General features: G+C 39.5%; 1 protein-coding gene across 1 annotated transcript in view; it reads right to left on the minus strand.

Moving 5' to 3' along the window:
- masp1 (mannan-binding lectin serine peptidase 1) overlaps positions 1 to 27955 on the minus strand; it is a 247786-nt gene that overhangs the window by 97810 nt on the left and 122021 nt on the right. The window contains exons 7-8 of the mRNA XM_039765749.1: positions 20902 to 21020; positions 16803 to 16881 (exon numbers count right to left, since the gene is read on the minus strand). Coding sequence (XP_039621683.1) covers positions 16803 to 16881; positions 20902 to 21020 — 198 coding nt within the window. The remainder of the gene's footprint in view (positions 1 to 16802; positions 16882 to 20901; positions 21021 to 27955) is intronic.

A 27955-nucleotide genomic window follows, 5' to 3' on the forward strand; every position in this document is an offset into this window, starting at 1 on the left:
CGCCGTTCATCGCCGGGCGCTCCACGCCAACGCTGATGCTCTTTCTCGGGTTCACGACCTCTCGGTTAGTCGCCCGACCCGCCGGGTCTGGGCTAAGGGGGGGGCCTTGTCACACACGTGCGCATGGGAGGCAGCTAAAGGGCTTGAGTGAAGGCAGTTCGGAGGCATGCCGGGGTGTGGCAGAGTGCACTGACTCTTTTTCTCCCTTGCCTGTAGACCATCCCCGGGGGATTTCACCTGGATCACCTGACATCACTTCCGGGACTGAGCCAATGGAAGTCGGCCACACCAGCTCCAGTCCCTCTGATGTCACCTCCGGCTACGAGCCAATGGTGGAAGACCACGTGCCGGATCCATACGACCTCACTTCCTGTCTCCCCCTTTAAAACCTGCCCCTTTTCCTTTGTTTCTTTAGTCTTGTTTTGGACTCGGTTGTGTGCACTTCAGTGCTCTGTATTTTACTGAAAGAAAACGACTTTTGCAGCCAGGATACCACAATATACGGGTGGCTGCCCCAACTCTTTATCTGTCAATGTCTCGTTCTTGTGACAATACATTTATATATATATACCCGTGTACCACAGTGGAGAAGTAGAAGTTATGAAAAAGAAAAGGGAACATTTTAAAACTAACGTAACATGATTGTCAATATACAGTAATTGTTTTGTGAGTGTTATTGAATGTTGCTGTCATCAAGGATTTGATTATCATTATTTCTTTCAATCAGGCTCGTATTTGTAGGATGTGTTCAAGTTACATTCCGTGTTTGTCAATCGTTGTAAAGATAAGAGGTTTCATTCATCGATTAGTTCCTTACTGCATCAATAAACAGCTCGTCTTCCTTTTTATCTGTGATGTGACAAACTGCATGCACGGGTTTTTTACACTGTCTTCCTTTAGCAGGACATTCACTTTTTCCACCGAGTGCTTTGTTTCCGCAGTAGCTGCACTTATGAATATGATTGTATGTATAAGGCGCTTCATATTTTTTTCTGCCTTCTCAATTGTGTAATTCGGTTTTTGTTCAGCACTCTTTGGAACTGTTGCTTTTTGTCTGCGCATTGCGTCAGTTCACGTGAGCCGCTTGGTGTTCTTGCATCGAAGGTTCCCAGCTGTACTGGTGCCATCTCGTGTAATGTCAGCTAAGACCCGGCACTTAAAAGTTTCTCTCGCAGTTTCAATGAGTTTGTGCCAAACACCACCCTGACCATCTCATCTTCCTCTGCATAAGCACAGTCCTTCACCCGTGAACATTTACCGGCAGTGTTTGTATTGGATTGCCGCTGATGGACGGCCTTATATGGGCAGGCACTAAATTACAAACGCTAGTGGCAGCATGTCTATGAACTTAATTTAATATAAACTTACGTTTCACGCAGTGCTTTGTTTCCGCAGTAGCTGTACTTATGAATATGCTTGTATGCATCATTTGCTTCATAATGTTTTTCTGCCTTCTCAATTGTGAAATGGCGTTTTGTGCTCATCGCTGTTTGGAGTTCTTCCTTGTTCTCTACGTACTTACGTAGGAGGCGTGATGATGTCACACGAAACTCCGCCCCCCACGGCCATCTCCAACTCAAGACTCCATTACATTATATGGGAAAAAATAGCTTCCAGTTATGACCCTTATGCGTAGAATTTCGAAATGAAACCTGCCCAACTTTTGTAAGTAAGCTGTAAGGAATAAGCCTGCCAAATTTCAGCCTTTTACCTACACAGGAAGTTGGAGAATTAGTGATGAGTCAGTGAGTGATTGAGTGAGTGAGTGAGTGAGTGAGTGAGTGAGTGAGGGCTTTGCCTTTTATTAGTATAGATGACAGCAACACACATGACAATGACAATGTCAATCATGTTACATTATTATTAAAATGTTTCCTTTTCTTTTTCATTACTTCTTTAACACACTACTTCTCCGCTGCGAAGTGCGGGTATTTTGCTAGTAACTCATAAACTTGCAATATTATTTAGGAAAATTGCAACAGTTTACTCACCAAAAATTCAGATTATTTGTAAACAAAATCCATCCTCTTGTCTTTCCTCCAAAACAGTTCAAATACTCTGTCGTACAGATTATCCATGCGCTTCAGTTCCATCAAAAAGTCCCTTTCTATCGCTATCGAAGCTAATGCTGAAAGTCGAACCTGCCCTGTCGTATTTCTGGCATAAATTAATTCGCTTTAGGGCTGAAAATGTCCGCTCGACAGAAGCAGTGGACACGGGAATGGTCACCGCCAAATATACCAATGTGTACAGCTGCCCCATGCTCTCATTCAGATTTTTCTGATGAAGGAAGTCAAGGAAATCAGTTGGAGATTTTCCTGCAAAATCATCCATGGCATACATTACAGTCAGTTCTGTTTTTAGCTGAGACAGATCAAAAAGTGCTCCGTGGCTCTGAGTTAAACTGGAGAAGGCTGCATGCGGGAAATTTTTCTTGTATTCCCGAAACTTGTCACGAGCGTGACAAACATCAGTTTTTCGTGGCCTTGAAATCTGGTCTGTGTCTGGCAAATAATATTGTCCAGAATCCTGCCATGGAGTTGGTGGTAGTGCGCGCGTGGATCTTGCGCTCGGAGCGCCTGCAGTGCGTGCGTTCAGTGGCCTCGTAGAGTTCCTCATATCGGCTTCTATCCAATCAATGGGTCTGAATACGGTGACGGTGCCGTACGCCTGCTAGAGGGCCCTACTGACACCAACTCAAAATCTAATTGGTTGAAGCAACAGTTTAATCGACATTTATTCTGTGTTAGAGGGCCTGCAGAACGGATTGTGAAGGCTCTCTGCCTGGCAACAAATGATGGCTGAAATGTGATTGGTTAAATGCTTTAATACAAAAATACATGTCTGGAAGCAGCACAACCATTAGAAACGCTATGAAAGGAAGTGGACAGACTATTTGGAATTATTTAATAAGTATTCATGGACAAAATATAATTAACATCAGTTTGTGATTCAGATATTTTTTTAGGCCAGTAGAGAAGGCCTTGCAGGCCCTGACGGCCCACCACTCAAGCTCATGGTTAACTCATCAGATCTTACATCACCGGTCAGCGCTTGACACAATTCTCTGCCGCTCTCTCCAATAAGATAACGGAATAATCTGACCTTAGTGTTTTCCTCTGCCTCCGGCATTGCAAGTTCTGTGTATAATGTGAACTCATCCTTCCATGTTCTCCATGACTTCGCCTGGTCTTTAGCATCAAGGCTTTATACCCTGAGTCTTCTCATTAAACTTGTATCTCGCGAATATCTCGTGCGATCTTGCAATGTCCACGGCTTTATTTAATTTTACCTCAGACCCGGCACTTAAAAGTTTCTCTCGCACTTTCGCTGAGGGAGGGTTTCCGCAGTACCTGCACTTATGAATATGATAAGCATATTCCTTCACCCGCGAATATTTACCTTATATGGGCAGGCACTCAATTGCATGGGAGACGTAATGATGCGAGACGCAACTCCGCTTCAGACGGCGACCGAGCTGCAGGCTATGGCCGTATACAGTATATGGACGAAAGTAGGTTCCAGTTATGACCATTACGCATAGAATTTCGAAATGAAACCTGCCTAACTTTTGTAAGTAAGCTGTAAGGAATGAGCCTGCCAAATGTCAGCCTTTCACCTACACGGGAAGTTGGAGAATTAGTTATGAGTGAGTCAGTGAGTGAGTGAGTGAGTCAGTCAGTCAGTCAGTGAGGGCTTTGCCTTTTATTAGTATAGATTCATTAACCCTTTGGCGAGCTACCGGTACCTCGCGAGCAAAATGTTGGGAGACCCCTGTTCTAGAGAATTAAAATTGCTCATAAGCATTCCTAAATCCTGGTAAAGTTCGAAATAGTTTCCTAAATTAGAAAAATTGATAAAATGCTTTTACTCCTTCTCCTAAGAGTATGAGCAAATTTGTGTTTCTGAGATTTCTTAGTAAGTTAGGTCTATTCTTCTACTCTGAGATACTTGATAAATACAGGTAGACATTCCCAAAACATATAAACATATGAAGAAAGGTGCTTGGGGTCTTCACTTCACAGAAATCTGGCAGTACGAGTCTGTGGTTAGCACCATTGCATAGCACTTAAAATGTGTGATACAAGAGCAAAGCATAGTGGTTGAGATGTATGTTTTGATTAGGTGGGTTTTTAGACGACTAAGTAATGCACTTGAATGCTGAGCTCCATGTTACAGTATATGCGGAAGACTTGGTGCCAAATTAATTGAAATGGTAATGACTGAAACCCTATGAAACAATGAATGTTGCCAAAGGATTTGGAGAATCCTAGTGATACACTGGCAATTATTATTTTAATTTAATTTAAGAGCTATCAAAATCCTGGGCATCTGTACTGCCATGTCTTTCTCAGTCTAGTACCGATGATTCAGTGTGAAAATTTTTCTTGGGGCAACAAACCATAAAAGTCACACATATGAGTCATACACACTGGCACTAAGTTTTGCTACATTATTATTTTTTTCTTTATTACTCATGCATCTCCAAATCATGAAGCACTTATGACACGGTTTAGTGGGTCCCACTTACAACACTCAGCAGGATCCTCAACAGAATTAGAATATATCTTAATATAGATACAAACCATGAACAAACTTAAGGATTGCTAAACAGTATCATATTAAATCAAAACTGCAGTTCATGCAGAGGAAGCAGAACAAAAACAGGAACTGACCAAAAATTGCTCAATAATATTACAGGGATTTAGGTAAAATATTTAAATTAATTAAAGTAGGTAGTAATAACTTAGTGGCCAAGATACAACCAGTCATGATGAATGAAGCAAATACGATGTTGCAGTAGGACTGAGCAAGTTAAGGTCAATTAAATTGAAAGATGGCGAAAATAGTACTTAGTGAGTTGAGCGAGAGACATGTTGATGAAATAAGACCGGGAGCTTGTTCTCTATGAGGTTAATAAAGGCATTCATGTAAACCCAATTTAATTTTGTAATCTTTAAAATGGAGAATTTAGTTTGTTATGAATGAAAGGAAAGAAGCAGTTTCAGGAGTTGAACTATATACATAATACAAAGTTATTCTTTACATAGTTAAATCTCCCTCATTTATCACAACCAACATATTTTTGCTTGAAGGGTGCAATGGGATCAGAATTAGTAGACCATGCTTTCTGACACTGGCAAATGTACAGTATATGCTATAATAGAATACCTTCTGTATAAGAGCCACATCAAATCTCTTGCATTGCAAGCAGTGGAGAAAACTAGCCCTTTAATTATGAAATCCTAAACTCTTGTATGTTTCAAGAAAGAACTCACAGGTTAGTCATAAGGAGTCAGAGGAGTGGACAAAGACATAAGGTAGTATTATTTACATAATAAGGAAAGAAAGAACAAACCCCAAGGCAGTGCTATGGAGTGTCAAGCCCTAACCCTGACATCCACTGTCTTGTCAGTTTGAATGCTTTAATCCAACCCTGATAATTGATGAATAATTCCGGTAGTACTAACATTCATTGAAAATAACAACAAAATGCAATCCATCTACTAGACCCTCTTCTAGACCATTGCCCACAACAAAACAAAAGTATAACATGAAGAAAAACCTACTTTTACACAACATGAGTGCGAATCCCCAATATGCCCCACAATGTCTGTATTTATAAAACAAGATCTGAAAAAAAAGCTTGTTAGCACATAGTAAACAGACAAAAGCAAGATTTAACACACAAAAGGTAAAAGTAGAATGCAAATATGGAGAAACTACAGATAGACACAGCTCCGTATGGGTGCAGAAAACACACAGAACCTGACTCTTGACATTTATTTAATTTGTCAAGCAGTACAGGGAACCCGTCATTCCCTCCAGGAAAAAGGAATGTCAATATCTTTAAAATTTCCACAAAGATGGAATAAATGAGACCATGATAAAAAATGACTTTATCTTTAGGGACTTGTACAAAATGTTGTAAAGTGGGAATGCTTTTAGAAATAATGCCATGATTAGTTTTTATTCATCAATAAATTTCCTATAACATTCAATTTACAGAAAAAAATAAATTCAATATTTGGTGTGGCCACCCATTGCTTTCTCTTTGGCACACTTGCATGCAGTTTCTGAAGATACTCATGTAGTAGGCTGCTCCCAGGCTCTTGGAGAACTTGTCACAAATCCACTGCAGACTTTACAGTGGCTGCCTTACTTTCTTCTGTCTCTGCAAGTAATCACAAACCAGCTTTATGATGTTGAGATCAAGGTTCTGTGGGAGCCATATCATCTGTGGCAGAATTCCCTATTTCTCTTTTTGCTGTGTATATTTTATGACTTTGGCTGTGCGTTAGGGAACATGAAGCTGGGACCAATTAAATGCCTCCTTGAAGATGCTGCATGACAAATAAGAATACTGTACTTTTCAGCAGTGAAGAGGCCACCATTTTTTTCTGTTTGCATAAATGCAGCCCAAAACCTGCAGTGACAAATTCATGGCACTTAAGTGTTGCCAGTACACATTCATCAATGTGCCACTCTCCAGCCCTTTGGCAGAAAAACTGACTCATCAGTCCAGAGTACCGGTTGCCATTTTACTGTATTCCAGCCCTTGTGTTTTCATGGGTAGGTCATTCATTTCAGCCTCATAAAAATGGCTTTTTGGTTGAAACTCTTACATGAAGGTCAATTTTGATAAGGCTTCTCTGGACTGCAGATGGATGTACCGGGCTCCCAGTCATTTCTGCCACTTTTGAACTGATAGTGGTACTGGATATCTTCTGATTTCAATGGCATGCAAGTTTGGTGTATTTTCCATTTGCTGCATTCAGTTTCTGTGGCTCACTGCTATGTTTCTGTTCCTCACCTTGCGGATTTGTTTGTGCGTCTATAGAAGAAGAGCTTGGGCAGTACATCAAAAAAAACCCTGTCTGACATGTAATTTCAGCTTGGAAGTGACTTAGATGATGTAGGATGTGGAATTCATTATTCTTATTTAATTTTGCTTCATTGAATTTTAATACTATTTACATATGTGCCTTTTATATCACACTGATTTTTCTGTCTGTATGTTTAACAAGCTGATTGTGCCCTGTCACACATAGTGTAAGAGAAATATATTTCTTTTGGAGTCAAGTGATGTCCTATTTTTAACTCTGGGGTGTGAAGCTGATAATTGTGGGTCAGTTTGTGATGTTATTTTACCTAATGTTTTAAGCACATGCTGGTTCAAAACAAGGCATTATACTGAGACTGAATATCTGCCAATGACTGATAAGACCTAATCATCTAATTATCTAATTACTATAATTGTAGAATCAATAAATTAAAAAAAAATTATGTATCCTACTTTTTGTTTCACATATTTTGAGTAGCCAGCTAAAACCTCTCCAACCATGTATGATGTAAGGGGGATGGATTTTGGTAGAATTTTGGAGAGAGAGAGAGAGAGAGAGGTGAGGAGCATGCACTGGCATCGCACATTGCCACACCCACCACGTGACAAACCAACTCAGGATCCCAGATTAGGACCCAAGTGCAGTCATGCAGTGGGTGACACCTCAGCAACACATTAGTTCAGATGGAATGGAACAGTGTGAGGTTTTTTTTACTGTGGTTAGAGTTCCAATTCTGCCACCAACCCCCAGGTTTTTCCCTGCAGGTCAGAGGGCCTACATGCAGGGCTGAATGCAGATTAACGTCATACCCAGGACGGTGCAATTGCAGGTTAAGGGCCTTGCTCAAGGGCCCAATGAATTAGAGTCACCTTTGGCTTTTATGGGATTTGAAACCTTCTGATAACAGTACAGATCCCTAGCCTCAGGGCCACCACTCCACCATATTCAGAGTTAAATGTTCACTATGCATGATGAAGAAAACAGACCAATCTGAACACGGTTGGTGCTCCAGAGATTATACATTTAGATTAAGATAAAATATACATTAGCTATAAAACATCTATATGAACTCAACACATACAAAGTACAAACCCAGTTCTAATTTGGTGGGAGAAAAAGAACATGCAAGATGTAACATTGTGGACAGAATGAGCTACAAATGAAGAGCAAAGCACTGAAAGGAATCTTATTCTTAACATTTTCACAGATACAGAAGACCTGACAACGTATGTACAGTAAATTAGAGAATAAATAGCTGTGAAGGTGGAAAAACTGATGAAACATGGTACTTGGCTGTGAATGAGATACCTTTCAAGAGAAAAAGGAAATGATTTGAGGTACAGCTATGCTGAAATACTAGTACATATACTGTATCACACACATTTTCACTTCTGGTGCAAAATTACTTCAATTATGAAAAAGAGCATGCCACAGTCTTTACAGGAATTGAATAACATTGCCACCCTCTGCACCCTCACAAACAGTGATAACTTGGGGGAGACTGTGGTCAACTTGGTTTTCTAGCAACAAAATTTAAGTTTTATGGGTTAGTACCATAACTCCATATTCTTTGGACACCTTTTTCTGTGGGCAGCATGGTGGTGCAGTGGTAGTGCTGCTGCCTCTCAGTAAGGAGACCTGGGTTCACTTCCTGGGTCTTCCCTGTGTGGAGTTTGCATGTTCTCCCCATGTCTGTGTTGGTTTCCTCTCACAGTCCAAAGACATGCAGGTTAGGTGCATTGGTGATCCTAAAATGTCCCTGGTGTGTGTGTGCCCTACCTGGGGTTTGTTTATGCCCTGTGCTGGCTGGTATTGGCTCCAGCAGATGTGTTAGGACCTGTTTAACTTTGAGCTTACTAATTTCACAACAAATGGCTTAAAGATCTTCCTGAAAACTGTGTCACAAAGATGTACTTTAGTCTGCTAAAAAGTTTTAGTCAGCTCAGTACAGAGAGTGTCTATTTTGATATCAACAGAATCATTGTTTTGAGAGGTCAAAGCATGTGGGGCATTCTTCACAGGGTTAGATACATCCTAATGGGATCTTCTTCCAGCTGGCACTATTATAATCTGTATAATGAGGTAAGTGCTAGAGGTTAATTATAAGGTTTATATGAGGGGAAAAAAGATAAAGAGGAGGAACTAGTAAGCATTCTGGAAGAGGTGCTCAAGCTTGAATCCATCCAACACCAAGGGTCACAAGATTCAGAATTTCGGCATTCTTGAGTGGTACTGTCAAACTTTAGATTGGAGATATTGTGCAAATATAGACCTAATTTTATTTGTGTGTCTCCAAGAGTGCAAATTTCTACAGTTTATAAGCAAGCTAAAACTTAAACCCATTAGTCTATGCTTAGATTCCATAGATATTTAATCAAGTAACATATCACTTGACACCATTTTAGGCACAGGCTTCAATATTGTTGCATAAGTTCTGTTAGAATGCAGAAGGAACTGGCTGGGGTTCACTGAATGCTTATTTTATGTAGAAGACGTAGACTGCAATGGGTTACTTTTAAGATTGTGGATTATTATTAAGATTACTCTACTTTAAATATACCAATAAACAATACCATGTGAACACCAAGTGCACAGTAGCTATGAAATAATATCCAGTTTTCAACATACTGACAATATGCACAGCCCTATCCCCCAAAGATAAGAAAGAATGGAACCAAACACAGATTTATAGTCAGCAAACCAGGAAACACACCAGATTACAGGCAATTCTTTTTATTACATGTCTGAAATTACTATCAGAAAAAAATGAGAAAAGTAAAAAAAAAAAACAGTTAAGGGAAGCAAGAACGCTGTCTGTAGCAAAATAACAAACTTGACATATAGCTACTTACACCTTCTTTCTTTATCTGCGAAAAAAAAAAGTTTCTGAGGGTTAAAGTAATGTGGAACGTGACACTTTATAAAATGTATTCAGTAGCTTTGTATGGACGATGATGTGGATGATTTCTAGTTCACTTTCATGTTTTGCTGCATATTAATGGTAAACATTACATTGGAAACCTTAATACTGTATATGCAGGTTTTTTGTTTAAGAATTATTTACTTTCATATTACTTTCTCCATAATATATACTGTAGATTATCTGTCATTTTTTAAACTGTATGTACATATTCAATAAATAAATAGATTTCCACATATTTCAAAATAAATAAGTATATTTATAAATTAAATATCACAACAGACTCTCTAATTCTACTGTTACAGTGTAGATTTACAACAGGAAATGTTACATTGTGTTACATGACATTACACAATATTTGCTGATGTTGTAAAGTGAACATTATTTACTCACTCATCCACTATACTGTCTGAATGAAATATTTAATCAATAGTATGGCAGGATCTATTCCCTCCTATAAAAAAAACACACTTCCAATGCTACTTTTGCTGCAGAAGCACTTTGAAGGTAGCTGAAGGAGTAAAACAGAAAATAAAACAGCTGAAATGGTGTTTGTTTAGCATTTATGAAACTGAGGCTTAACTGTGTACTTGTTTTCCTTATGAACTTTATTGATAAGGTGTCATGATTTAGCTGGGGCTCCTCCCCTAGCTATTCCAGTCTGTAATTTGCCATTGGCCCCACCAATCAGTGACTGATGCAATGCAATATTTATCAGGTGATATTCAGGTGAAAATAATAGAACCTCTATCAGGGCACGCCAACTCAATGCACCCACAGTGACAGAGGTAAACACAATTCAGCTCTTCAGCCCTAGTCTCCTCATTGAAAAGCCTTAGCCACTGGCAACAAATAATCTGTATTTCTTAACAAAGTTCAGATTCAAAAAAATTGTCAGAAAGTAGACATGTAGATTATCATGGTGAAAATGAGCAGAATAGCAACAACCGTACATACAGTACCAAAGAGGAACACAAAGGCAGTACTCTAAAAAACAGATTTAAGTTCAAAATGAAGAAAGGGCAAAGAAAGACCAAGGGGCTTGATAAGATGATTTTCAAAGACAGGAAGACATATGTATTTATTAGTGAAAAGTTTCTCTTGCTTCTTCCTTAATGAAACGACTTGCCTGATTAATGTTGTTTGGCAAAAGACATAGTTGGAGAAGCAATATGGCATATATTTCTGGCTGAGCAATGTCCTGACACAGAGTACCCAACTCACTTGCAAAAGACATTTAAAATTGGAAAAATATAGTTCAAATCACAAATAACAATTAGCCTTAAAGTGTGATAAAACAATATTTTTAAAGTGAATTTTAAAGTTAAAAATTGTTAAAAAAGTAAAATAATAATATTATAAAATAAGCAGCAAGTATTCTTTAATTTGTTTTAAATACTTGAGACTATTCTTTTTGCAAAGGCAGGCCACAATCCAAAAATGGCACACCAATATTGACTGAGAAATACTGTTTGTTTGAAGGAGATACTGCAAAAAAAACCCTCTACTGTGCCATATTAGTGAAATATTATTGATACATAGGATGGGAAGATTAAATTGCCAAAGATAGAAACAACAGTGATGACACAGACTTGACTAACTAGTGTTACTGATAATTAAAAAAGCAAAATGAAATGAACAGATTCAGGCCAAAAATGGGAATTTACCGGCTTTTAATGTAATACAATTATTTGAAAACAAATTTTTGTAAATGAGCAAAACAACCAAGTAGGACTTTGCAAACACATGCAAACATAATTTTTGGCCAGGATATCCTGTTACTTTTCAGGGGTGAGAATACACTTTATCAGGAAAAGGGTAACTGGGAGGGTAGCAGCAGAACCACTCCTCAACTGTAAATTTCACTTCGGACACCCAGAATTCTAAAGGTGTAAGCAAACAATGTGTCTTTTTTTGGTTACATCTGACAACAGAGCCAAAATCTAATTAAAGATCAACTGTCTTTGGCTAGCTTTTGAACTTTCTTATTACTGCCTTTAAAGTGGTACATGCTGCATTTTTTAATCTATTTTCTTGAATTATGATCTCATTGGGAAAGTTAAATAACCTTAATTTATACTATGTCATTTCCCTGCCTGTTTCTATAGAGGGTGTTAACAACAGATTTTCTCATGTGTACTAGCATATAATGTGAAAAACAACTACTGTTGTTTGTCAACAATTAACACTGAACTCATTTTGTTTAAATTTGATAGTCATTTTTTAAGAAAATTTCACTGAGATATCACAAATACTGTGCATGGAACTCATTTTCAGAAAAGCCCATTGGAAAGCATTGTCGAGTTCACAAACTCATCAGTAATAGAACTGAGAAAAAACTTTCAAAGTCTCCAATTACAGATTAGTTTACTGTTTCAAATTTACTTCAAGAAAGGAAATTGCAGTAGAGTTGTGTGTACTGTAGCAGCTTGTACTTATGCAAACCTCTGTTCCAGGAGAGCTCACTTTTCCTACTTCTTGAAACCATAGTGGTGAAGTTACAAGATGTTATTGACCAAATAAGTAAAAATGCAAGCAAATTATCTTATATACCTATAAATGAAAAAGGGAATGAGCTCCTTGACCATGGCTTACTTACACATTATTCATACATTGAATGATAAAGTACTTAGGATTTCCACTAAAAACAACCTCATAGCCGCATTATCTGTAGATAAATATTTTTCTAACACTATATTTATCGGCAATGAGTTACAATGACCTGCTAATCTATCATTAATGTCACTGAAGAAAACAATTTTACTTTGTAGTTAGGATACAGCAGGTTGGATAATATATGGATGGATGGATGGACTTAAACAGGGATTTTAAATTCCCATTGGATATTTCTTTCAAGAATGTTGTGTTTAAAAAATATGAACTCCAATTTAACATAGAGTCTTCACAACCAACAATTAACAATAGTACGCAATTCATTAATCACTTGTGTTGGACTTTGTTGTCTAAGAAAGGTATTTTAGTCCTCACCAACCTATTTGGTCTTTTGTGTTTAACTAAATAATATTGTAAGGGGCTGCCAAAACATGTGCTTTATAAACCCTAACACAAGTAATTACATTATATTATTGATTTTGTTTTTTGATCATGACTCACTGCTTCAAAAATATTAAATAAACAACTAGCTCTTTGATAAAGTGTGGTAAAAGAAGTCAGTGGCTCCCCGTCATATTTTAAATAAATAAATAAATAAATAATGGACATGTTAATGCTGGGGAGAGGAGTAGGTACAAGCGATTGACTAAGGAGATGGCTCATCTCTGGGTTGGTCCGAGGTAGTCAGCCAGCCCTGTGCTGGTCTATTTGTCTCATTATCAACCCAGGGTGGCAATCAGGCAATCACACTTGCAACCCTTCCCAGTGTATTAAAGGAGAGTGAGAAGACACAGACAGAGATTGGAAGAAAAGAAAGAAAAATTAAAGGAGAAACGGAGGTTAAAAGGATGGATGCAACCAAGCAGGCAAGAGCAAGCGAGTGAATGTTGAAAAGAAGCAATCAGACCGGAATAGAGCCTCTGGGGGACATGTATGGCCAGTGCTCAGAAGGGGGCTGTGGGGTCTTTAGGACACATCAATTATAAAGGGTAACCAGTGCTCTGACTTTTAAGGACAGATTCTTGCCAGTATTTTGAACTTCGTTTCTAAGGATCTTCTATTCAGTTTTAACCTCCACGATGAACACTTTATTTTATTGGATTATTTATTTATTATGAATTTTGCACTGCACATTGGACACTGTTATTTTGATTTGCTTTACTTTTAAAATAAAAGCACTGAACACCTTTGCACCTACCCCTTACAATGTATTGTGTGTCCTCATCTGCCTGGCTTATCCAGTTATGTTATTGATAGTGCAGCGTTTAAGAGGCTCCCAAAAAATAAAAGAGGGACTGTGAAGCTGACACACACTATGACATAAAGTCACTACAAAATGTAAAAATGCTCAAATTTTCAGAACAGTTAAGTAAATCTCTGAACACAACCAAGTATTACACTGTAGTTATTTATTTATACCTTGGTATAACAGGAAGTCCAAAAATGTTTTTTAAGGACAGTGTTCTATTTATTCCGCAAGAATATTACTTCAGATTAAATTTTATTTTTATTTCTTTAAAAATCTGAGGAGATCCAGTAGTTTAAACTTGCTTGTGAAAAAAAAAGAAATTTAAAAATATTTGTTCTGCAGGAACTGTAAAAAAACTAAAAGCATGTAGATTGATTGTTTATTAGCATAACATTTTTTCCATTACTTATGATTAGATTTAATATGGCATTTTAAGTTATTCTTTACCAAATTATTTCTCAATAATTCTTCAGAGTATTATTACTTAAAGAGATATGCCGAAAAAAAGAGAAATGTCAAGGAAGCAAATAGGTTTAACCATTTGTGAAACCAGAAGACCAGCAAGAGACCAGGGGCCTCATGTATAAACGGTGCATACACACAAAAATGTTGTGATGAACGTTTCCACGTTCAAAACATGATGTATAAAATCTAAACTTGGTGTAAAGCCACGCACATTTTCACGGTAGACCCAACCCTGGTGTACACAAGTTCTCCGTTTGGTTTTATAAACTGGTGGCACCCAGTGTCAAAGCAGTGCTACTGTTCCTGTGTGGTTACACTTTTTTTTTTTTAGATCCACATCCCTGACGCGGCTTTATCTGATACGCTGAAACTAACTGCATATTGTTTATTAGTTTAAGGCATCTGATTGTAATTAACCTGTAACAATATAATGGTCCAGGGAATAGCCAAAGAATTCTAAATACCATAGCTGCTTTAGCGTGGTTACTCTCACTGCACCTTCTTTTTCTTTTTTCAGCTGCTCCTGTTAGGTGTTGCCACAGTGGATCATCTTTTTCCATATTACTCTCACTGCTCTGCTTAGAGTATTTATATCACTGTATCTGAATAGGGAATCACAGCTCAGCAGCTGATTGGAAAGAGAATTATCAGGATACAGCATCAAGCACACGCTGCCTCAGCCATTCTGCCTATTGAACTGCTCTCATACAGCAAATGCTTCAGAGCCTTTCCTCGCAGTTCAGAAACAGTTTCATCCCAGGAACTATAACTGCACTCAATCGGTCCATCAAGTGCTCCTTGTAGAACTGTTTGTACTTATTAGTACAATCACCTCACTGTAAACTTGCAATACTGTTATAATATTGCACTAAAGCGCGTATTTACATATGAAGACGATATCATTTTTAAGATGAAATGCAGTAAAATATGTTTATCATATTATACAAACTAAATTGTAACTTCATTTAAATAATCTATATTGTTAATAATTAAACATGTGAGGACACGGTGCCGCAGCGCTAGCGAGGAGCTGCCACTCCGTTTGCGGATTGTTCCTGCCTTGCGCTGTATTCTTCTAAACATGTACTACGAAGATATTTCAATGTTCCTTAAAAGTTTTGAAGAATTGGCGTACTAAGCTTACAGATGGCTTAACATCTATTACAGATCTGATTGTGTGGCAATTGGGTATTTGGAGAAAGAAAAGGAAGGACAGGAATTGGAGGTTAGTACGTTTGAAAGAGACAGTACTGCTGCAATAAATTATTTCATTGAAGCTCGCGCACTCCTATCATCATGAAAATGATATCACATATACACCTCAGTATTTTAATTATTCAGAGAGCTGTAATACTGTATTATGAATGTAATGGATTCTGTGTCCTTTAGGAAGAAGAGAAAGCCCGGAAGCACGTAGTGATTCATACACATAGTGCATATAGAAGATCAAATACAAAAAGAAGCACTTTAGTTACGATGGGATTTGAGAAACTAGTAAATTAAATGATTTTAAGATGAAGTTTATGATGTTCTACTTTAATGACAAAATAAACTACGTGATTAAAGTGGAAATTTCGAGATTAAAGTTGACATTTCGTGCTTTTTTCCCCACTGTGTTCCTATTTTTTTTTCTCTGTAGCCTAATAAACTTTCATATGACACTTAGACGGTGGGTTATGACTTGCCTTTTCACGGCAACTTTGATATCTGACAACTGTGTGACTTTATGAACTTCAGCTTTCGAGTTTCTCCGACACTCTATGTCACTCGATCAACTTTCTTTTGTTGTTTTTACCACTTTGTTAAACCAACAAATAGTACGTTTTTCCTTGCCTCCACTTGGTATTTGCTGAAATTCTTCTATTTCCCCCGTGCTTTTGCCATTCTTTTTTCACAGAAGGCTGAGCTTAAGAGCCATTTACAGTATACTGATTTGCATATTCAAAGAGGCGTAATTCTGGGAGGAGTTGGTGCGGGACAGCAGGCACATACACGTGTGTTACTTTTCACGCTGACCGGGATTTATGTAGCAGAAGAACATGGAAGCTGGTATTCGCATAGATTTATGCATCTGGATTTTTTTGTGCATACGAACATTTCCACTTTTGTGCTTACGCCATGTTATAGTGTGAATTCTACCCACAGCTTTATGCATGAGGCCCCAGGAGTAATTATGACTTGATTTCTCTTTGTTTTTTTGTCATTTTTAAGCAGGATAAAGGTTAGCAATAAAAGAAGCAAAACCTTTGCAGCTCTTGACAAACTCTAAATTGCAATGTGATTTGTAAGGGTATTAATGATAGATCTTCATGTCTTCCATTACTCTTCTTCTGTAAGACAGTTGAAGGAAAAGAAGAAAGAACAGAACGAAACAGTATAAGCAAAAATAAAAAAAGAAACAACCCCTGAGCAGACAATAAAGCTTAGTGATCAGACTTTTATTATATTATTTCTAAAATCAATTTAGATATTCAGAATTTTATCAAATTCTAACTTGCTGTTGTCACAGTAAGTATGTGTAAACAATATCTTGGCTTAAGGAATAAACAGTATATCAACAAACCACTGGTGCTGTGAATGGGCTTCGGTTGTTTTGCCAATGTTTGTCTGTAATACTTAATTTATAAAATGAACCTAAACTATTGACAATTACATGGGAGAAGGCTTAGACTCCACCTGAAAAAGGGAAAAACTTAAAAGAGTTTCTTACTTTTACAGATTGGGACATTGTTGCTCCAAGAACCATCTTTTAGACATCCTATCTGGAATTTGTCAACCTCTGTATCATCCTTAAACCAAAAAAAGGCAGTGAATTAATGTCCATACAGCATATTAACACCTAAGCAGTCAATGGGTAACTATGAGATGGAGCTGCTTAACTTGAAAGTTTAGAAAACTTCAGTGTCTCAATTTCTACACCATGCCTGTGATAAGGGATCAAGTCAAATCTGACAAATGTGTTTAGTCTATACATTGATATTAGTACTGAATATTCTCTGAGTAATTTGAAGAGATATTCATTTAACCATTAGAAGAATTTAAATGCAATGTAACAAAGTTACGTTTGGAGAAGAACATGAGTTGGGAACTGAGGAAAATATGTATAAAAGGGCACAAGTTGTGACTTGGGTATTGATCAGCAGTTTAGTAGAAAGTAGTCAAACATTCTGAGATGGCCTGGTGATTCATGAAGTTGTTATTCAGTTTTGTTGCTGTTACGTTGGAGAATGTTTACAGATATTTAGACAATGAAAAAATATAATGTACAAGGATAGACATTCAATTGCAGTGATAAAATACAATACAGTTGGTATTTAAAGGATTAATCAAATTTCAAATGATGTTCATCTGCTGAGGATAAAATGCTGCAATATTAAATGGACTTCTACAAGCAAATATAATGGATGTCTTTTGCCCCTGCATGGTCATTTGTACTTTGTTAATGGCAAACCTTGTTACTTATCTCCACAGAAAGACAGAAACAAAGCTGCCGTAATTTTACCCAGATTACTTAACCACGCGCTACCACTTCCACATTCCTTTCTTTCCTCTGGTCCACTTCTGATGACATCATGGCTCCAATACAGTACCTCGGTTCCTTCCTAGCATTCCATCTACCGGTTTTTGGTCCCACCCCATAAATGGCTAACCTCATCATATGCATTTTGTTTGTTGTAACACTGAAAAGCCATATCACTGACAATACGTTGGACATTTCCATACCACTGGGACCCTACTTTGTGTTGGAAAACGATCTGTTGTATCAAGTCGCGGACCACGAAGGCAAGGTATGGAAGTTGTTGCTAGTGCCATGGACCTACCGGCGGGAGGACTGTGAACTGGCTCACGTCCACCTCCTTGGCGCACATCTTGGGGCCAAGAAAACGCTGGAGAGAATAAAACTCCGGTTCTACTGGCCCAGAATTAACGAGGAGGTCCGTCGTTTCTGTCAGTCCTGTCCGGACTGTCAGTTACGTCAGATACCTAGGAGAGACCGTGTTCCTCTAGTTCCGATTCCCTTTATTTATGTCCCCTTCGAAAGGATCAGAGTCGATCTTGTAGGACCCCTGCAGCCTTCAACTCGTGGCCATAAATACATTCTAGTCATGTTAGACTATGCGAATGGATACCCAGAGGCGGTTCTGTTGCACTCCGCTACTACAAAAATATCGCACAGGAATTGGTAGCCTTTTTCTCCCGAGTGGGAATACCTAAAGAAGTCCTCACAGACCAAGGTACACCCTTTACTTCAGATACGTTTAGGGAAGTTGCCAAGTTACTCCATATTAAGCATCTGTTTATCACCCCCAGATGGATGGGTTAGTGGAACAATTTAACCAAACCCTTAAACAGATGCTCTGCAAGGTAGTCAACACGGACGGTAGGAACTGGGACCAACTTTTACCCCTTGTACTTTTTGCTTATCGGGAGGTGCCACAAGCCTCCACGGGCTTTCCCCCTTTTGAGCTTCTATATGGACACCAACCCCAGGGTATTTTGGATGTGCTCAAAGAAGGATGGGAAAGGGAGGCTTTTCCCTTCACCAATATTTTGGAATACATTGTGCAGCTGCTCAAAAGATTGGAAAAATGTTACCCCTTTTAAAGGAACACATGTTTCAAGCTCAAGCTGCGCAGGTGCGGAATTATAGTCGAAACACCTCCCTCCGGGAATTCCAGCCAGGTGACCATGTGGTGGTGCTTGTGCCTACTTCCCATTCCAAAACGCTAGCCCATTGGCAGGGTCCGTACAAGGTTAAAGAGAGGAAAAGGTTTGTCAACTACTTGGTGCATCGACCGAGTGACAGGGTTTATCATGTAAACTTGCTGAAACCATAGACGGATAGGGAGGACCGCCCTCACATGGAGGCCACCCTCTCCCTTTTCTCAGAAAAGTTGGCCTTAACCTCGGCCTCAATTTGACCTCCCACCAGTGACAGGAGCTAGACGGACCCGGGGGTGGTAGTTAGGGAAATCCAGCGATTGCTGGATATGGACATCATAGAGGAAGAGTCACAGCCTGTGATCCAGTCCCATCGTCCTCGTTTCTAAGCCTGATGGCTCTTGGAGTTTCTGTAATGACTTTAGGCATCTTAATCAGGTCTACAAATTTGATGCCTACCCCATGCCCAGGGTGGACAAGCTCATTGAACACTTGGGTATGGTTCGTTACCTGACTACCCTTGACAAGACTAAGGGATACTGGTGGATTCCCTTAAAGGCATCCGCTAAAGAGAAAACAGCCTTCAGCACCCCTAGCAGGCATTGACAATATAAGGTCCTCCCATTTAGGCTGCATGGGGCGCCTGCGGCCTTTCAGCATCTGGCAAACAGAGTGCTAAAACCCCATCAGTCCTATTGTGCTGCCTACCTTGATGACGTAGTCATCTATTCCAGTACCTGGGAGGAACATATTTTGCGGGTTTACGCTGTCCTCCCAACGCTAGCGAAAGTGGGCCTCTGCATTAATCTGCGAAAATGTTTCTTTGGATTTAACGAGACCAAGTATTTAGGCTACATGGTGGGGGGAGGAATGGTGAAACCACAATGCTCAAAAATTAAAGACATCCTTGAATGGCCCCGTCCGATAACCAAGAGACAGGTGCAAGCTTTCCTGGGGTTAGCAAGTTACTACCGCTGGTTTGTGCCTCGCTTCTCCAAGAGGGTCGCACCCTTGACAAATCTAACAAAGAATGTGGTATCGAATGACTCAGCGGAACGGGTGTTCAGTGAGATAAAGACGGCCCTAACATCGGCACCAATATGGAGAATCCCTTTTACCTTCCAGACCGATGCTTCGGACAAAGGTCTAGGTGATATGCTGAGCCAAACCATCAACAGTGTCAAACACCCCATGAGCTATCTTAGCCAGAATCTACTGGATCGGGACAAGGTATGCAGTGGTGGAACAGGAAGCTTTGGCTATCAAGTGGGCAGTAACACACCTGAGGTACTACCTGTTGGGTCGAGAGTTTACTCTGGTGATGGAACATGCCACCCTCCAGTGAATGGCTGTTCACATGGAGTCGAACCCCCGAGTTACCAGATGGTTTTTGGACCTTCAGCCTTACAAGTTTGCCATCACTTATTACTGGGGTAACCTACAAGCCAACACTGATGCTCTCTCCCGGGTTTACGACCTCTTGGTTCGGGCCGCCTCATTTCGGGGGCGTCATTTCATGTACACGTGCATAGGGAGCCGCATAAAGACCCGACAAGCAGCGTAATCTATCAAGCCAGGGGACAAAAGCGGGGTACTAACCTTTATTTTATCTCCACAGGAAAACAGAAACAACGCTGCCGTAATTTTACCCGGATTCCCTAAGCACACACTACCACTTCCACATTCCTTTCCTTCCTCTGGTCCACTTCTGATGATGTCATGGCTCCAATACAGCACCTTGGTTCATTTCCACCAGTTTCTGGTCCCACACCATAAATGGCTCCCCACATCATATGCATTTTGCCTGTCATAACGCTGAAAAGCCATATCACTGACTGTGGTTGTTTTTTTTTTTGCAAAACTGTACAGTATACGGGGCTGGGAAACCCCAAACCTTTATGCTTTTGTCTCTTTTTATTACACAGTACATAACTTCAAGTGGATACGTACTAGTTCTCTTGTTTGTAAAGTGTCCATGCACCATAAATGTGGTCAGGCAAGTGACTTGCAACCCGAAACTCGTATAAAAATATCACTGTGTCCAAGGACCAAATAATAATAAAAATTCAATACTTTCAATGGGCAAACAAACACACAAGAGCATGTCACAAACAGACATGTATAAGAAAATGACTAGTAATGGTTACCTTGAGAATCCTAAAGCCAGGATCACACGTAATGAGGACTTGATCTTTAAAGGAGTATTTATCCAATGCAGGAACAATTTTTCCATTTTCAGGTGGCTTTGGGACTGGACATGGTGTGCCTTTACAATAAATAAATAAAACAATGATGCTTAATTTTATGGGTGAGTTCACATGTAACGTGAAAAGTACTGTTGTCATGCCTGCCTGTTCATATAAAACTTGGCTTCCAGTACAATGATTTTGTTGAAATTTGGCAAACTTACTCTTCAAGGAAATCAGCTAAATAATTTTAAATGAAGAGCACTGGATACATTTAGATATTTCACAAACATTTATTGAAAAATACTGACAAATTTGTAATCTTGTCTGATTTAAAACAAAAACATTAAATTACAGACACATTTACTGTTTCAAATTAACATTGTGAGAAGTTACTTCAACAGCTGTTGGTTTTATAAATCTCTGCCACTCAAACTCACTTCTGCTACCTGAGGTTATTTTAGCCCAGGTCAGGTAAAGTGTTACTTTCTTTGATTGCATTCTGTGCTGACATATTTTACATAACCTATAAAGAGGGAATTGCACTTCTACAGTGGCAGCATGGTGTATGTTGATTAAGCATGCAAAACAGAAGATTCATTATACAGTACTTTGCACACATGACAATAATTCAGCGCTAAACGGATTACATTTTTTTTTTTAATCAGAGCCAACGCTATTGTCTACCTGCATGTCATTATTGAGTTCATAATACCAATCAACACTCAGTTTGACATACCTTCCATGGTGTGTTGTGTGCACACACAATTAAAAAATAAGGAGGAATTGATTAAGTGATAGACCTAAGCCATAGTGAAACAGAATAAAGTGCTACAAACCAGTTATCGAATTTAATAAATTATAGCACATCCTCTTGTTGAGAATATGTCTGAGATAAGCTGAGGATAGAGTTTCTAAGCAAGCTAAAGCAATTGGTAACTTTTAATGTTTCTTGTCAGTAGGCATTTAGTCAAGCACATGTGTTTTGTCATGAATCTGTCCCATTCTGAACATTTCCACTGTTGAAATGGCCTGAGGCCAGTCGCCAGTTTCCAGATACAAACCTGCAACACCTAATGACAAAGGAACTCAGAAGAAGTTCTTTACACAATAGAAGCTATCCTACACTTCTGTGCACAAGGACTGCTTCTAAGCACTGCAAGCAAAGTTCTTCCTGGTGACATCAACTGAGTTATCTCTCACTCAGCCCCCACCTTTTCCACAGAGCTAACACTGCATTGCACTTGTCCACAATGCAAATACTGCAAATTACTTTGTATTTTGTTGCAGAATCACAATGCAATCTAGATCCATTTGAATTGTGGTAACTGCTGAGCGCCAGCCACTTGTTGCAAGCTATGAACCTGCAATATCTGCATTAAATAGAACCTTTATTTTTTGAGCAATAGAGTTCTATGCACTATAGAGAGAGTGCTTCTCCCTGATGTTAGCTGAGCGCTCTCTCTTACTTAGTCCCCACATTGTGAATAGCACCGCCACAACATCATTATATAATAAGACAGAAAGTTCCAAGTTATCATTCGTAGCAAGTTTAAATAAATTTGAATAATTATTAATTGTCTTACAACTTTATTAATTGTCTTACAACTTTACTGAGCACTGCTGCTGCTGTAGATCCTTTCCACAGTTCATGACTGACAGGTTTTAGATCTATCTCATGTAACATGAAATGAAGAAATGTGTTATTGTGTTATATTTTTTCTAGTAGTACTGTCTAGACACGACTCACAGTTGGGCAGCAACAATTCATAATGTCAATAACAGTGACCAGTGAGAATTTTTCAAGGCAAAAAGGAGATGTAAAAGCTGTCAAGTGCAGGCTGTACAAAATTAATATCTGTCGGTCAGTGTTTTATAGCATTGTGCAAGTGGTTATGGAGTAAAGAGGGGTTTTCAGCATAAAGAGCATATTTTAGAGTTAAAATAAAAAGGGATTTTCCAGTGCAGCTATTTAAGAAAAGGCTGTAGCAGTGCCACATTAGTGTTATCTCTTCTTATGGAGTGCCCATTATTTGACCATGTTTACTTGCCTGAAGTTGAGATGTGAACTTTGAGGTGAGGAAGCACCGAGGACTGGTCAATAAACAAGAGCAGGAAGTGCCTCAAAAGGAAAAAGGATTTTCTAAGCAAAGGAAGGATATACAAAATCAGGGGAATAGAGTGACAGTGTTTGAGTGGAGAATTGGTTTCCATGCAAGGAAAAAATAAGGCCTACCATAATTAAAAAACTGTTTGCACTTTCCAGAGGTATCTCATCATTTAACCAAATGTTGCTGACATTCCAAAAGTAATATCCTAGAATTCTGGGTGGCAGATAGTTTAACTCCTACCACATTTTTTAACAACAATGTGAAGGGACTTCATCTCCTAGATCACTATTAACTGTGCTTGACCAGTGTATCGATTAAGTTTTCATTTTTATTGTGCACGACTGCATCGATTTTGTATGTCTTGTTTCACTGTATGTTCAGTATATGACACTTTGATATCACAAGTGTGGTGTCCTGTTATTATCATAAAAGGGGAAGCAGAACATACCAATTAATCAAGCATCACTCTGATGATGGTGTGGGAAATGATTTATTTAGGTAGCTAACAGACTGACTAATATTAGCTAAAACATTACAATAAGAAAACCAGGTTAGCAACTTATGTCAATGGTTCTAAAAGTGCAGTTTGCAAGGTGATAGTCGTCGTATTAGGTGTAAGTGCATGACATAAGTTGCTCAGATATGTCAGTCTGCTACATACTTATGAAGGGAACAGGCTGACTAATACTAGCTGAAAAGTTGTGTTAGTACAACTTTGGAAAGCTGTGTAAGCGGTCCTGAAGGTGTATATTTATTTATAAAAGTCATGTAGTTGTCTAGCATTCTTGCTACAAATAACTTGGCTCCACGAGGAACTTATTACCATATAAACTGCAAGAGACAATCTTAGAATATTTAATGTTACAGTAATCCCTCCTCAATCGCGGGGGTTGCGTTCCAGAACCCCCCGCGATAGGTGAAAATCCGCGAAGTAGAAACCATATGTTTGTATGGTTATTTTTAGATATTTTAAGCCCTTATAAACTCTTCCACACTGTTCATAAATATTCCCTGCACAGTTATACAGCATAAACCCTTTGTATTCTCTTAGATATTAGGCAATATTCATTGAAATTATGTATGTAAACACACTGTTTATATACAGTAAAACCTAAATACAGTAATCCCTCGCTGTATCGCGCTTTGACTTTCGCGGTTTCGCTCTATCGCGGATTTTATATGTAAGCATATGTAAATGTATATCGCGGATTTTTCACTGCTTCGCGGATGTCTGCGGCCTTTTTATTTCTGGTACGTGTACTGTATATGCTTCCTCTGCTGGTTTGTCCATTTGAATACAAACAAGGGACACTATTGGCGGATGGCTGAGAAGCTACCCAGTCAGAGCACGCGGTTAACAAGCCCCTCCTGGGTGCTGATTGGCTCTGCGACGGGGAGCGCAGAATTCGATTTCGCTGAAAGCCGGCATCCCGTCTCGCTCATTCAGCTAATCAACGTGTGTCTTTGTGAAGTCGCCATCTCGTCTTGCTCATTCAGCTAATCAACGTGTGTCTTTGTGAAGTCGGCATCTCATCTCGCTCATTCAGCATCAACATGTTTCTTTGTGCGTACTGTAGTCAAGCCCTTCGTTATGTCTACAAAACGATCTGCTGCTGCTACTGCTTCTGGGGCTGTGCCCAAGCGCCAACAGAAGATGTTAACAATTGCTGAAAAGGTACAATTGTTGGACATGTTGAAGCAAGGGAAAAGCTACGCTGTTGTAGGACGCCACTACGGCATCAACGAGTCCACGGTTCGTTACATTAAGAAGGATGAAAAGAGCATACGATCTACAGCCGCAGTGTCCTTTAACCAGGGCGCGAAACGAATTGTAAGTGGACATAATAAGGCGATAGTCCGGATGGAATCTGCTTTAGGGATTTGGATCGAAGACTGCCGGAAGAAAAACATCCCCGTGGACACCAATATCATCCGAGAAAAGGCCAAGCAGCTTTATGATAGGTTTGCGGATGCCGGAGATGCTCTAGAAGACGATCCTCAACCTGGAACTTCTGCTGAATCCCCCAGCGAGAGCTGTAAATTTACTGCCAGTAAGGGCTGGTTTGAAAATTTCAAAAAAAGGTTCAACTTAGCCAGTGTGAACCTGCAAGGAGAGGCTGCCTCCTCAGACAAAGCCGCAGCTGAGAAATATGTCGCGGACACGTTCAAGGCGATCATTGAGGAAGGCGGATATCAACCTGAAACCGTGTTTAATATGGATGAGACAGCCCTATTTTGGAAGCGGATGCCGTCTCGTACTTTTATAATGAAGGATGAGGCAAAAGCCCCGGGGTTTAAGGCTCACAAAGATCGCATCACGCTGGTCATGTGCGCCAATGCTGCGGGCTTTATGATAAAGCCTGGGCTCGTTTATAAGTCGAAAAACCCCCGGGCCCTGAAAAATAAGAATAAAAACCTGCTGCCTGTGTACTGGATGCACAACCCGAAGGCCTGGATTACGAAACGCCTAACGTCGGATTGGTTTCACCAATGTTTCATCCCAGAGGTAAAGATCTACCTGGCAGAGAAAGGGCTGGAGTTCAAAGTCCTTTTACTTCTGGACAATGCTGGAGGTCATCCCTTGGATCTATCCTACCAAGGTGTAAAAATAGAGTTCTTGACGCCGAATACGACGTCACTGATTCAGCCAATGGATCAGGGAGTTATCCAGGCTTTCAAGGCATTGTACACCAAGAACAGCCTGCAACACATGGTCGAGGCAATGGACACGGACGATGACTTTTCCCTGAAGGAGTACTGGCGTAAGTACGTGATCACATCGTGTATGGTGAACGTGCAAAAGGCCCTTAACGATATGAAGAAAGGGATGGTTAATGCCTGTTGGAAGAAATTGTGGCCAGATGTTGTGCACGACAAGAAGGGCTCTTCTACAGAAGAAATTCTGCACTCGGCGGTTGACAAGACAGTCAGGCTGGCAAAACTGCGAGGAGGAGAAGGATTCAACGACATGACCTGTGATGACGTCAACGAGCTGCTCGATGCCCACTCCGAGCCGCTGGCGAATTAGATTTGGCCGAGATGACCAAGTCAGCGAGCGAGGAAGAAGACGACCCAGCACAGGAAGAAGACGACCCCGGACTAACTCTCGAGCGTCTCGCGACCATTCTGGCAAAAGATCTACAGACATCAGTCGAAGAATGGGACCCGCAAATGATTCGCTCTTTGCAATTTAAAAATGCTATTGACGGCGCCACGGAAGTGTACAGGAACCTCTTTACACAAATGAAAAAGCAGCGTCAGCAACTGCCCATCACGATGTTCCTCACCCGCAAAACACTGCCTAGTACGCCTTCAGTTGAAGAAGAAAGTCCAGATGACGGCGGCGGTGCTGCAGTCGCCTGAAGAGGCTCCTTTAGAACAGCTGTGACAGTGCAGTAAATGTCATCGTTATCGGACAAGTTGTCGTGTCATTGTTGGTGAGTACCCATAACTAATTTTCTACGTACTTAGCACATGTATGTACGTTTATTGTAACTTTACACACTTTTATACAATTTTTCTTGCATTGTAGGTATTTTTTGCCGGTGGCCTGTCTATCGTAATGGTTGTAACATCTGTGATATCGGAGACGCTCCACAGTATCTTTAAAATAACATTTTGGTTTTATGTACAGCATTTACATGTTAATAGATTTTTCACTTTGTATTTTTATATTACCTAATCAATTACAATATGTTTAAAACTGTATTACATATTAAACTCCTCAGTGATATACGATACGTATGTTTGTGAGTAGTATACTGTATAAAAAGTGTGTTTACATACATAATTTCAACGAATCTTACCTAATAACTAAGAGAATATAAAAGGTTTATGCTGTATAACTGTGCGGGGAATATTTATAAACCGTGTGGGAGAGTTTAGAAGGGCTTAAAATATATAAAAATAACCATACAAACATATGGTTTCTACTTGTGATTTTAAGCCTATCGCGGGTGGTTCTGGAACGCAACCTCCGCGATCGAGGAGGGATTACTGTATTATTTTAAAGATATCGAGCATCTCCGATATCACATATGTTACAGACATTACAATAGACAGGCCACCAGCAATAAATACGTACAATGCAAGAAAAATTGTATACAGTAAATGTGTCTACAGTGACACTAAACGTACGTACATGTACTAACTACTGTAAGTAGAAAATTAATTATGGTTACTCACCAACAATGACATGACGACTTGTCTGATAATGATGAGTTTAATTTTACTGCACAACAAAGGAAAGCGTTACAGCCCTTCTAAAAGAACCTCCTCAGGCGTCTGTGTAGCACCACCATTAGCCAATTTTCCATCCAGTTTTTTGCGACGTTTTGTTATCGACAAACAGAATATACGTAAAAATAAATGTGCGAAATTTGCTGTCTCCAGCCTGTTTCCATCCAACTGGCATTTTATCAATAAAATGGTGTGCGTGATGACGTCATCCCCTCCAAAACGAACTGTCGCATCAGTTTTGTTGTATCGCGAAAAAAAATCTGCCCTTGAGCCGTTTCCATACATAATTTTGTGTATGTTGCAAATTATCTGCCTTTTGTTTTCCACGTTACACCCCCTCCACTAAACAAGGAAACAAAGAAATGGAGAGATTATTCAGGCAGTTTTTTTGAAATTTGCCAGCTTACTGTTATTTCAGTTTCACAAATAATTGGAATTGTACATAATATCCGAAGACGACAGCAGAATGAAGGAGTTGCTTGTCTGATAGCCCTAGAGCTCGAAGAAAGTACCCCAGTGCGACGAAACCCAGGGGTATTGGAGAGACGACGGAATAAGACCTTCTGGGAGGAGGTGGTGGGGAGACACTTCACAGAAAATCTCTGGCTGCAACATTTTACAATGACACGGCCAACGTTTGAGATGTTGTATGGATTCATCAGTCC

This window comes from Polypterus senegalus, chromosome 1, assembly GCF_016835505.1.
Source record: "Polypterus senegalus isolate Bchr_013 chromosome 1, ASM1683550v1, whole genome shotgun sequence".
NCBI classification, from domain to species: Eukaryota; Metazoa; Chordata; class Cladistia; order Polypteriformes; family Polypteridae; genus Polypterus; species Polypterus senegalus.